Source organism: Schistocerca nitens, chromosome 3, assembly GCF_023898315.1.
Source record: "Schistocerca nitens isolate TAMUIC-IGC-003100 chromosome 3, iqSchNite1.1, whole genome shotgun sequence".
NCBI classification, from domain to species: domain Eukaryota; kingdom Metazoa; phylum Arthropoda; class Insecta; order Orthoptera; family Acrididae; genus Schistocerca; species Schistocerca nitens.
The window spans coordinates 491,677,440-491,691,759 of NC_064616.1; the positions used below are offsets into that span (position 1 = coordinate 491,677,440).

Sequence of the window (14,320 nt, forward strand, 5' to 3'; positions counted from 1 at the left end):
CAGGGGAGACTTACTGGATGGGATGAGAGGGAAAGACAGTTTGTCGGTGGCTGCACCAGATGAGATTTGAAAAAAATGAGAACTTAAAGGTGGAAGACAGGGTAACAAGTAATATAGTAATTACTGAAAAAAAAAACACCGTGAAAGAGTTGATAAGAGCCCAGTTCAAGTTATCAGTTACAATGAATGGGCACAGACAGATGGCGTATACTGGCAACACACAATATTCTGTTGCAGAGCACACACGTGACATTTGTGACCGCAGAGCCCGTTTCACCACATGTACCATCTGGATTCTCCTTCCTGACAATAGCTGCTCAAAATTCCACAGGTGGGACTGGCTTTACAACATGTGCTCAGATTTCACCACCCATCTGCCTAAAAATTGATGTGAATTTCTGTGGTAATAGTATTTGTTTTGAGTAACTATTCCTTTTCTTCACTCCCTTTTATTTTTATATATTCCTTATTTTATGAGTTGCCTATTTATCCCCACCCTTCTCAAATACCTACATGTATAATGCACTTAGCTTTCTGCTTTTATTGACTCTCATGATCTTTTCTTCAGTCCTCTCTATCTTGTTTATTATTCTATCTTTCGTCTTTAAGTTCCTAGGTTTTTAAATTTCATTTGGTGCACGCACTAACTACCAGTCTTTTTTTTTCTCATCCTGTCCAAGTAAGCTTCTCTCAACTGGGGTTCAGGGTGACTTTTCCATAACTCTTCCCATTTACTAAATCTCACCAGTCCTTCCCCTTCATCCCTCTTCTTTTCCCTTCAATCCTTCTGAAACAAGATGGCGCTACTGGCTCCAAAAGCTCATTCATTTCCCCATCTTTTAAGCATTTTCTCCTGCCATCACTTGGTGTTTATGATTATTTTCACCAAATATTTGTTAATAATTAAAACACACTCCTCTGTTTTCAGTTAAAACTGTGTATTCAAATTCACAATCAGATCTCACTTCTCATATCTGCTGGATAGAGCTGCCATAGTGCCATGGAGAACCAATTGCCACATACTGCGTACAAAACTATTTTAATAATTTAGGTGACATTGCACAGTCACAAAATAATAAAGATTGGAACTGTGGCACAGGGGTGAGAGGAAGATTATTATTTTACACTTTTTCTGAATCCTGCAATCCTATGGAAGCTTTTAGTGGGTTGGAGAAGTACAATAGTTTAAAAAAGGCAAGATACAAAAGTTTTCCCACTAAATGAATACAAACTTTCCTTGGGGGGGGGGGAGTTCAAACATCAGAGAAAAATTTACTATTTTATATATTAAGAAATATACATAACATGGCAAATGGCTAAAGTAATTAATGGAACTTAAAAATCAGCTATTACTGATTTATACTCTCACTAGATTATATTTAATGTAGATATAAATATAATCTACTCATGTACTCATAAATGGTCATCATGCAACCAAACAGTCACTGAAAAATGTGTCTTTTCGTAAATCAACTGACATGTTCCACAGCATTTCATGATATTGCAAATACATTTAATGGGACCTGGAAATATCTATGCAGCTCTGTATTTATCACAAACATTTCTGGGATTGATGGAACACAGTTATTGCTTTTTTATTTTCATCATCCTCATATTTTTTGAAATCTTAAAACTCAATACTGCCAATCACAAATTCATTATAAATTATGTTCCTAATGATGCATAACACATCCCACAATAGTATTAAATGGTAACAATATGACTTAACTATTGCTTATGATACAAGAAACACATATTTAATTGATTTCACTGTCAAAAAGTTAAAAAAAAATATCAGGCACAATATTCCAATGCACATTTAAATAGGTTTTGCCAGCAACCGACAGCAAATAATTAAGTACAAATTTCATGAACTGAGGCTACTGTCAAAATTCAGACACATTACACACTATAAATATGTGTGATCTAGGTTTACTTGGCTAACCTTGAGAAAAACTAAGGAACTTGTGTAGACAGCAACAGGTACACAATTCTCACAAACTTTAAACCTTGTGTTAATTTTCTTAAATAGCATTTCCACTGCTATTTTTCCATTTTAAAAGCAGAATTTTACTTATAACAACACTGTACTGCCTACAGCATTTCTTGTATTCAAAATGTGGTAGAAGTATAACACAAGATTCAAGTTTACTGGCTGAATGTTTAAGAAGGTTGTACCCCCCACAGTACTGGCGAAATACCATATTCATATTATAATTGTATCAACATTAACTGATGTGTGGACTACAAAAGGCAGGATTATTTAAGTATGTTTAATTAATACCTACTGTGGACATTCCAGTTCATTACTCTGAAACACTGGTAATTAAAATAAACCATTTGGGTGATAACCTTATTTAAAAACAATGACTTTACAGCATGTCTCCACAACCCTCCTTTATTTTAAAGGCAGCGTTGTTAAACTTGTTGACTGCTGCATGCACAATGCAATGCACTGCAATGACAGGACATTAGGCACAAGACTCTGCTGTGGCGGCCATCAGCCTCCTAACAGTTAATGCGTTAATTAAATTTAATCAATATCATGAACCTGATGTGGAAATTCAGGTTAATTTCTCCGAAACACTGGTGATTAAAACGCACCAGTGGAGTGATAACCCTATTCAAAACCAATGACTTCTAGGCATGACTCCTTAACCCTCAACTCCTAAGGAAGATTTGAATAATGAGATTCATTGTCATATAGATAATCAAGTTCATGTCAGTTTACGCATGGGACTCTTTTACATTAGATCTACATTCATACTGCTTAAGATAAGTATTCATATTCAAAGTATTTAAAGGATGAAAAGTAGCTGCAAAGGTCACTCTCCTTGTACTGGCAGTATTGTGTGAAGGAGGAAGTAATTATCTCCAGTTCAGGTAATTTTCCCTGGGGGACAAGGTACTAATTTTTAATCTCAATGTTTAAAACTGTGGCATCTGGATTAGTGTGGTTAAAAACCTTTAATTAACTTAAGGAAAATTTTGTGCTTTGGGTACATTACTTCAGAATGATAAAGACATGTAGTTACAAGTGTCAGTGAGCAGCACTGAAATCTTATGAAAGTTTAGTTTCAGTTCTATGATTTAAAATTAAGTCCACATATTACTTAAAATGCATGCAAACATTAGAATTGGTTGAAAAGAAGGGATGAGTGGAGCAGGGGCATGGCATTAAATCAACTATGGCATGAGATGCATGATGAGCATGTTTTTATCATACAAAAATGATCTTGATGGTTGCTTCTTAGCAATTGCACACTGTGGACATTGCATCAACATGATCCAGTATGAAGCTGATCTGACGTAGGACAGAATTGGAGGAAGGGGTGGGGGGAAAACAAATCTAGTATAGGTTGTTGTACTTTTATCCATATGAGGAATTACATGACTTAAATTTGATTTACATATGCTAAATTTGCTTCCTCAAGAATACCTATAACAGTCACAATAAGTTCATTTCCGTGGCCTTTAATGAATAATCAAAAATTTTCTGTTGTTGTTACACTTGTGTAACAACACATCTTGGAAAATCTGTAAGTACACAGGTAACAAGGACAGCCCTTTTTATTTACATACATGTTGAAGTAACTTTTATTCTTTTTCTCCTGCCTTTTTTTAAAGGAATACTCTACTCTTTGCACAGAAATTTGGAAAGAATGTGAAAAGTCATACTTGAGATGATACATCAATGTTTCTACTGAAATTTTTTTTACAGAAACAGCTGGCAAATATGCTACGTGTGAGACAAAATGTTGCAGAAACAAACATATCCATGATAACACAGTACAAGAGAACTGATGACACACGATTTAGGGAGACTTTGGCCTCATTTCATGTATTTACAGATTTTTTTATAAGGAAAGTCTCACAGACCTTCTCTGACTTGTTGTATGCTGTACATTTTAAGACCATTACTGCATTAATATTATGGTGCATAAGAATCTGTGAATATTTAAAGTACAGAAAAAAATTGTCATCTATATACTATCACTTGGCATAATAATTTTTTCATACTTTGAATTGCTTGTGTCCACATTATGTGGAAATATTACATGCAAATACGAAACTCACATTACTGAGAGAATCAATACATGACTTCTCTTGCAAACATAAATCTATCCACTTACTACTAAAACAGCAGTGATGATAAGTGTAACAGTAACAGTAATGAAGACAGTCTTTTCATCAAAATGCAATTACAAAAGATGATATAAGTGACAATGATTCCCCCTCTGCAGACAATGACTCCCCCTCTGCATGGAATTTCACCTTTAACAGCAACTAGATACACAGTTTCTGTTTTGGGACCAAATTGCAAACAAGATCACTTAATATACAACAGGCTTTAACTGTTACAAAGTTGTCCACGGCTTTTTATGTTACTGTATAGATTAATTAAGTAAAAACCACTTCTAAGCGTAACATGTCTCAATATAAAAACATTTCATCTGTCATAAATATATAAAAACTGATATTTTCACAGGACACATTTAATCAAATACAAAATATGTCACATTATCGGCTAAAAAAGAACAACATGCCCATGAGCAGAAAATCTACCACATCCTTCCTGCAAACAGGTCCAACAAGAACACTCAACATTTACGGCAGTCAAAGAATCATCCTGAGCCTGATTAATGAACATAAAAGACCCATTAATATGCAAATAATCTCATTCTGTAGTGAATATGCATGGTTGCCAAACCTAAAAATTTGTATGTAGTTATCTCTCTTCAACCAGGGGTTGCTACCATCGTCGAAGTGCATTGGACACTGATCACCTATTGAGAGAAAAAACTGTCATTAAATATTAAAATTTTCAACATCAAAAAGCTGTAATTAATTATACTGAAGAACACAGGAAACCTCATTAACTGAGAAGAGATTTTTTTACTTCGTATATCTTCTCATTTCAATCTGCAATGGTCAAAAGTAAGAATGTTAATAAAAGTTCTGTGAATTTGTTGGTGACAAAATTACAACACAGATGTTACATAAATAAGCCAGAGTTTCTAAAATATTAAGAATTAATTTTAAATCTGTCAAAATATTTTTTCTTGAACAGTTCTAAATTAATGAGGGATGTCGACCTCATTAAGTAATCATTTATTATTTGATAGAATTCCTGAACCAGTCCTAGTTAAACTATGAATTTCATGTTAATGAAGTGAAAAATTAACTGAAGACTTACACGGTATAGCAAAAATATGTAGTGTGGTGTATAACAAGGAGGTAATGATGTTCTTATTTCAACTGCACAGATTTTCATACTATACTGAAGTGATCGACATACCATGCCTCTCTGAACACCATGTAACCACAGGGATAGAGAAGTGAAAAATAAGGGACTAGAGACCAGCATCATTTTCATACAGAGTGAAAATGGAATGTGGAGGAGTTGCAACATATATAAAAGTTAGACACAAAATCAAAAATATTGAAACAAACAGTTATTGTGCATATCAGAACCTAGAAACATATGCTTTTGAGTTGTTACTTCACAATATTTTTCTTGTAATTGTACCAGTCTGTAGATCCCCTTCAGTACACTTTCAGATATTGATGAGAAATTCAGATGATGCATTATTGATTTACCTGTCACAAGAATAAACAGTGGTTTGCGAAGATTTAATAGTCGATTTTTAAAATATTCTCATGGGAAAAATGAACTCGAACCATTATTTGGCTGTTTCAATCTGATTTCAGTGGTAAATTTTACATTTCGCATGCAGCAAGATAGCAGGACCCTGACAGATAAAAATTTTATAGACAGTTCCGAAACAATTAATGTATACCAAATTATAGTGGCCTATCTCATCATGATGCACAATTAATGGAAATAAACAATGCAGCACATTACAGCTCTGAGACATTTTCATACAAAGCAGTGAAGCTTCTTAATGAGAACAGGGTACAATGTTTTAAGAATAAGTCAAAAAAGAGGTGGTCTGGGATGAGGATTTTATAGAAAGGGATCCTACTATGAAATTCAATATATTCCATAGCAAATTTAAGTCAAAATTTCAAAACAGCTTTCCTGAAAAGTTGTCCAGAAAGTACATTAAAAAAAAAAGTAAGCCCTGGATAATTACAGGGATTAAAATTTCATGTGAGAGAAAAAGGGAAATTATATAGAGGGGATAATAAGCCAAGATTCAACATATAGTATAACATTAAAACTATATGGGATACAGTCAAATGGGAGACAGGACAAGTTAAGATAACAATTAAACTAAATGGTGATTTTATGACTGATAACTCACAAGTTGCGAGGATTTTTATCACTGAATGTGTCAGCAAAAAATAGGATTACATATTTCTGTTGACGAAGCAAGAGAACGTATTCAAAACATCATTCCGCAATATTTTATGCAACTCGAAGTAGCACCAACATCTTTTACTGAAATTATAAAAATTCTACAAAACAAAAGTTTATATGGTGTTGACAGAATAAAGGGAATTTTTCCAGATCATCAGTCTGATGCTGCTTACAGTGCCGGCCGCACACGCGACTCTTAGCGGCGCGTCTTAATCAAGTTGTGCATTCCTAGGAAAATTTTATAATGTACAAATATATCTTTATCTTTAATGTGAGCACTGTTGCTCTAAACCATTTCATAACTATTTACTCTATGTAATGTAAAATTTTTTTACATCTTATGAAGGCTGCCTTAGAGCAGTTGAAACCAAGGTAAAGTTGAAAATTTTTTACCTGTGCAACCGAAGAGCTGTATTTTCAAGTAGTATTATAAATTTTGTCTACGGTTGCTGCATTATCGGCCATGTTCAAAATTGTTTTCCAGATATATAAAAATAGACAATTGTTAAACCTCTTTATAAGAAATGTGACAAGAAAGACTTAAATAATTCTCATCTGGTTTCCTTACTGACATCTTTTCCCAAAATATTCGAAAAAGGTAGGCACTGAAGAGTGGTATCACATTTAAGTAGAAAAAATTTACTTAGCATATCGCAGTTTGGAGTCCACAACGGTTGCTCAATTGGGAATGCTATTTATACATTCACTCAGCAAATATTACAAGCCTTAAATAATAAAATTTTGCCAGGTGGTAATTTTTGTGCTCTCTCCAAGGCATTTAATTGTGTACATCATGTTACTCTCATATAAAAACTTCTGTTTCATGGGACTGATGGCTTTACACAAATGGTTTCAGTAAGATTTAACAAACAAAATGCAAACAAGTTGTGCTGAATAATTAATACAATGTTGAAAGGAGAGATAATTTTCGTGACTGGGAGAGAGATCATGAAGGGGGTCCCACAAGTTTCAATTTTAGGTCTACCACTATTCCTTATGCATGTGGATGACCCACCACCTAACATTCATCATCAAACATAACTGGTACTTTTAGCAGATGATACTTGCATTATAATAAAGCCCATTAGTAAGAAAGCAACAGAAGAGACAGTTAATGATATTTTTCAACGAATTTTTAAGTGGTTCTCTGAAAATGGACACGCTGTTAATTTTGAGAAAACACACTGTATTCAGTTCTGTACAAAAAATAGAGTTGTACAGAGAACTGATGTAGCATATAAACAGGAGTCTGTAAACAGGGTAGAATGCTTCAAATTTTTGGGTGTACATAGGGCTGATAATGAAGTGGTAGAAGTACATTAATGAGCTGCTCTAAAAATTAAGTTCAGCTACTTTTGCTCTTCATATAATTGATGATCTTAGAATCATCATCATATTGACATATTTTGCATATTTCCACTTAATAATGTCTCAGGGAATGATTTTCTGGGGTAAAGACAGGTTTCCACACGCAACAAAAATAGTGCCACTTGGCCACCACTCGTATGGCATCACTGAAGTTGTGTGTGGAAACACCAAAATTCCCATGGAGCCATTCGAATGACACCACTTTCAGCCATGCTACAAAAGTTGAAGTCGCTGTAACTTTGTGATGTCACTTTCCTTCCCCCACTGACGTTTAGTATCAGAAGCAAAATAAACAGCTGCCATCTTGATGTCAAGGCTTCTGAAGCTATTGCCATATCTGGTGTTTTTCATATTTATTACTGTGTATTATGAAAATATGCTGTTTCTGTAATAAACCACATTAAAGATCTCTCCAAAATGTGTCACTTTAACTATGGTTCGTAGTGCTACAGTGGCAAGAAGTGCAACTTCAGTATGTAAAATCTTCATGCGCAAATAATGGTTAATTTACACAATGAAGGTATATGATGTTTTCAATATATGATGCACAGATAAGAGTTGTGTGTGTAAGCAAGTATTATTGAGGATAGTGAAATGTGGTTTGTAGCTATACAGCAGCTTACTGAAGTCTTCAAATGCTGAAAATTAATGTAGCTGCCAGTATATAAAGATTCTGTTATACTGACACGCACCTGCAATGCTCTCAAATTCTTGCCCAGTGGATCTGAGAAAGAAAGTTTAGTATCTGCACAGTTGTGACAACACTGCTGCATAATAGTGTTGGTGCGGGTACTTCAAGGGTCGACGGTGGCTGGATAACTGGGGAAAAGAAGCTTGTGAGAGGAAATGAAAACCTGCAATGCCAATCAATCTATGGGGAGCAGAAAGTGTGAAACCCCCTAGAGATCTGCATGGGGACAAACTCAGTATGTGGCTGGTGCAGGCAGCTGATGACTTAGCACTCAAGTACAGCACTTGACACAAAGTACAATGTGAGGTCTGTGATGGTTGAATTTATTGTGAGCACTGGCCTGCTTTCCTCATCGTGGGTCATAGATAAACACTTCTGTCAGCAGATCTCTCCATCCTATGCATTGCATGTGCCCTCGATGACAAGTTTCCACACTATTCTGCTGTACTACCCATGCCAGTTCATCTGCCTCTGTCACAACGTCCGCTGGAGGGGGAACGTAAGGAAGTAACAATGTTTCTGGCAGCAGTAAAATTTTAGATTGAGTACAGTTCTTAATAAAGGAAATCAACTTTATTAGTGTCTTCTAGTGCATCTGCCCGATGAATAACCCTAAAATTTGGTAAAGAATAACTTTAATATTTCATTATATTTAATTGACGTGGGGTGCAAAATTGAAAATATTAGATTTCAAATGAGTCTTCAGGGCGTTGTAAATGGCACCCCAAACATCACAAAAGAACACTGAAAACTTTAGTTTTGTGGATGTGGTAAAATACTGGAGAGATGACAGGTAACTGCCAGATACAGTTGGCAGTTTCTCAAACTAAAAATTCAAGAGATTTTGCAAATGACAACCAAAATAGTCCTACTGTGGCATTATCAGCATGTTTTACTTTAGAGGCCATTGCATGCAACTGTATAAAAAGTGTACACAATCTTGAAACATTTACATATTGAAACTCCTTTTACAAAACAGGATGAAAATTGGCGAGACTTCATCACTGCACGTAGTACTTAAAAATAATTAATCAAAACAACTTTCATAGCATTATAGCACCTTTCATATTTACTATAATATGTAATTACACCACCTTTCATAGCACTATTCATATTTACAAAAACATTTAATTAGAACAACTTTCATATGGTCATAGCTCTTTTCATATTTACCATTTGCTTTGTACTCATTTAAAAACGTGACATTTTTTACAAGTTTGAAAAACTCTCTGCAAAAAAGTTGAAATTTGTATGCTTGCTAACATGAAAAAGAGAGAATTCAAAGACGATACTCTGGAAATAGCAACTGTTGATTTGGGAATGATAATTTTGGAATGATACAGAAATGTTAGCATAAATAAATAAAACTTTATGAAACACATGGGGAAACATGAAGTGTGTCAAGTATGTGAGATGGTAAAACACAGGAAAACACATAAAATACGAGAGACCTGCCAGAAATATGGGAACCAGGACAAAATGTGGGTAAAATACATGACACCCCACAAAATACAGGAGACCTGAAAACCCTACCGCCAGATGTTGAATATCAAAGCGTCACTTGTAGCTTCACTTGAGCAATTACTGCATCTTGTAATGCAATTAAGTCCAACACATAATAAGAAATGAATGAAAACAGTGGGTATCTATCTTTGCAGTTTGACAAGAATAATTTCAATACATACACATTCATAAAAGTGAGTTATTCCTTATTTAAATATTTATATTCTGCACATTTAAATCAATGTTAAAGCACTTCGCTTGAATTCACGTAAATCTATTTTATTAATTGTTTCAAAGTTGTATCAATGATTATCATCAACAGTGTTATGAACTCTTTGACCTCTACCTGAAAGCACTGTTCTTGTTTGTTGAGAGGGAGGTACAGAGACTTGGCAGGAATGTTGTGGAATGGATGCTCTTGGCAGGAGAGTTGTTGCAAAGAGACTTGATGCTGTTCTGTAGTACTGCTGAAGGCAGAAGTATTGTATGCTATTAGTGCTGAGAGTGGAAATACTGAAGCATATATCTGTTTCAAAATTCAGAAACTGCATTTATCAGAAAAACCATTGGAAGTTACCTGAATAACAACCTTTGACCATTTAATATTTCTTGTTACAAGTACGAGTTGCGATCACTGACATGCTCCATGGAAGACAATGAGGTCAACAACAAACAAACAAGGTAAGTACTAATTTAGAACTGTAGATGTGATTTGAGACTCAAAGCAAACTAACTACAAAATAATGGTCAACATCTTGTTTGAAGATAGATCGCGGAAAAGGCAGCATTGAAGAACACATTACAACCTCTAATACGAGTATCAGATTTTTTAATGGAGCTCAATATGCAGAGCAATGGTTACCTGAAATTTACTTCTGATATCTGAAAGTGGTTCAAGAATGGATTTTTGTTTACAAGTGCAACTTCAGTTATAAGTGCATTTGATGCCCCTGTGTTATTTATGCAGAAAACCCACCTTGAAATTTCAACATCTTGTTTGAAGATGGATCACTGGAAAGGCAGCATTGAGGAACTCATTACAACCTCTAATACGAGTATCAGATTTTTTTAATGGAGCTCAATATGCAAATCAATGGTTATCTGAAATTTACTTTTGATATCTGAAAGTGGGTTAAGAATGGATTTTTATTTACAAGTGCAATTTCAGTTATAAGTGTATTTGATGCCTGTGTTACTTCTGCGCAAAACCCACCTTGAAATTCAAAGGACCCCTTCTCTCCTTCTCACTTGATTCTTGAGTCAATTCTAAAATTATAACCTGAATGAAAAATACCAATGCCAATTCGAATAATCTCAGCTGATGCCATATTGAAAGCTGTACAACTAGAATTTTGACGGGAGCATACAGAAACAGCAGCACATGGTGCCACTGTTATATCAACCATCGTGCGACTTTCTGTGACATCATTGTAGTTGCATGCGGAAACCCGGCTTAATGCATCACTTAGAAAATATTGACTGTGCAAAAGTGAGCAATAAGAATAATATGTGATGTTCACCCATGGGTATCAAGAAAGCCTCTTTTAAGAGTTAGGCCTTTTAACTGATCCATCACAATACATACATACACTAATGAAACTCATCTTAAATATTCCATCACAATTTGAGAACAAAGTGATGTCCATACCTACGACACTAGAATAATCATTTGCCCAATAACTTAAATTGTCTGACAGGTAGCAAAGAAAGTTTCAAATCTAATCTAAATAGTTGCACCTGGACAACTCCTCCTATTTTGGAGACAAAGTTTTATTTAAAAAATGACAAAAACAAGTTTTTAAGTGTAGTTGCATGAGTAGGATCAAAAATAATATCTTCAGCAATGTTAACACTAATAACATGTGCATATCCAGCACACTGACTCACTCCACATAATTTCGATAAAAGTATCACTCAAATGATGGGAACACGTAACCAACCAGTGGCAGCCGATGACCATGTGGTAATGTGCTACATCCCACTGTAAATATAGCACTAAAATTATTCCATTTCTCTTTGAATGCAAGCTAGAAATCACACTAAAATTAAGCCATTTCTCTTCAAATGTGAGGCGGAAATTATGTTACAATTACACCAATTCTCTTCGAAAGCTTGCTGGTATGCAAATAATGGGAAGTCCATGATGTAATAACAACAATATTATGGAAAGGATAGGTTGCAGCTCACCATATAAAGGAGACATGAGTCCCAGACAGGCACAACAGAAAGACTGCTATACATTTAAGCTCATGGACAAAAGATCTTCTAAAGCAAAAAACAAGCACATTCACACAAGAACAACTTGCACACACATGACCACTGTCTCTGGCTGCTGAGGCCAAACTGTGCACACCAACTGAGAATGGTGGAAAGAGCAATCTGTGAGAGATGGAGGAAAGGAGGAAGTTGGATGAGGGTGGCAGGGATGGGAAAGGGTATCAGGATGGGGGAGTGGGGGTGTGGGGCAAAGTGTCTTGCTGCTTGCGGAAGCATGCAGGAACACGGTCGGGTCAGGATAGGGCCATTCAGTGGAGTTGGGAGGTTTGGGGTGAGAGTAAGCAGAAAAGAAGAGAAGTAGAGAGCGGAAAAAGATTAGTGAGTATGTTGGTGGAACAGAAGGCTGCACATTGTTGAAATGGGAACAGGGAAGGAGATGTATGGATGAAGGACAGGGACCAGTGAAGGTTGAGGCCAGAGCGGTTACAGGAACGTAGGATACATTGCAGTGATATTTCCTACCAGCACAATTCAGAAAAGCTGGTGTTGGTAGGAAGGGTCCATATGGCAAAGGTTGTGAAGCAGTCAATGAAGTGAAGCACACTGTGTTGCACAGCATGTTCAGCAACTGTGTGGTCCAGTTGTCTCTTGGCCACAGTTTGTTGGTCGCCATTCATGTGGATAGACACTCCAATGTAGAAAGCAGCATAGTGGTGGCAGGTTAGTTTGTAGATAACATGACTGCTTTCACAGGAAGCCCTGCCTTTGATGGGATAAGTGATACCTGTAACTGGACTGTTATAGGTGGTGGTGGTGGTGGTGGTGGTGGTGGTGGTGGGAGGATGTATGGGGCAGTTTTTGCATCTAGGTCCATTGTAGAGATATGAGGCATAAGGCAAAGAGGTTGGGATTAGAGGTGGACAAAGATATTGTGTAGCCTCAGTGGGTGGAGAAACACCACTGTGGGAGGGATTGGGAGGATAGTGGGTAGGATACTCCTCATTTCACGGCACTGTGAGAGGCAGTTGAAACCCCCTTATGTAATTCAGTTGCAGTCCTGTGTGGCACCAGTCATGAGGGAAGTGCTCCTTTGTGGCTGGACAATGGGAATGTGGGAGGTGGTAGGTTACTGGAGAGACAAGCTAAGATAGATTTGTCTGCACAACACTGGAAGGGGTAATTTTGGTCTGTGAAGGACTCAGTGAGGCCTTCGGTATATTTGTAGGAGGACTGCTGGCCACTACAGATTCCGATGGCCACAGATGGCTAGGCTGTATGGAAGAGACTTCTTGGTATGGAATGAGTGGAAGCTGTTGAGTGGACATTTTGCTGGTGGTTCGTAGGTCTGATATTGATGGAAGTACTGACGTAATCTTTGAGGTCAACATCGAGGAAGGTGATTTCTTTGAGTTGAGTATGTCCAAGTGAAGTGAATGGGAGAGAAGGTGTTGAGGTTCTAGAGGACATCATCAGTCCAGATCATGAAGATGTCATCAATGAATCTCAACCAGGTGATAAGTTTGGGATTATGAGCATTTAGGATTCCTCCGGATGGCCGATGAAAAGGTTTGCATAAGATGGTGCCATGTGGGTGTCTATTGCTGTACCATAGATTTGTTTGTACATAATGCCTTCAAAGATGAAATAACTGTGGGTGAGGATATAGTTGGCCATGGTGGGCAGGAAGGAGCTTGTAGGTTTGGAGTCAGTTGGGCGTTGGAAAAGGTATTGTTCAATAGTGGCAAGGCCATGGGCATTAAGGGTGTTAGTGTAGAGCAGGCTCGTCCAAACTGTGCCCCTGGGGTGCTAGCGCCCGTGATTGCCCGCGGCCAGCGCCCCGGGCGAATTCGTATGTTGTTGCAGTGGCCGAGCCGTGTCGCTTAGCTGGCCGAGCAGACCGCCCGCCGAGCCTCGCCATGCCCCTGTACGCAAATATTGCAATAGATAAAAATTTATTTTGCGACCACACATCACTGTCCTTTTCTGCGGAACTGCCCGAAAACATATCTAAAACCAATCTTTTTTGTTAGTTTTTTATTTGAGTTTCAATGAATGAAACAATTAGCTGTTAAAGTGATTAAAGTGTTTTAAAAACAAGATTGTACAAAATTAGTTGTATGTTCTTTTTTGGGGCGGTACGAGCAGGAAGTTTGTGGGCAAGTTACAAATGATCGCTGAGAATTGGGAAAGCAGGGAAACCCTTTGCTACTGGGAAT

General features: G+C 36.7%; 1 protein-coding gene across 1 annotated transcript in view; it reads right to left on the reverse strand.

The window, feature by feature from the left end:
• Positions 1–616: 616 nt before the first annotated feature.
• The window catches only part of LOC126248419 (uncharacterized), a 121,598-nt gene continuing 107,894 nt past the window's right edge, over positions 617–14,320 (reverse strand). The window contains exon 11 of the mRNA XM_049949384.1: positions 617–4,787. Within this exon, the coding sequence (XP_049805341.1) occupies positions 4,618–4,787 (170 nt within the window). The 3' untranslated portion in view covers positions 617–4,617. The remainder of the gene's footprint in view (positions 4,788–14,320) is intronic.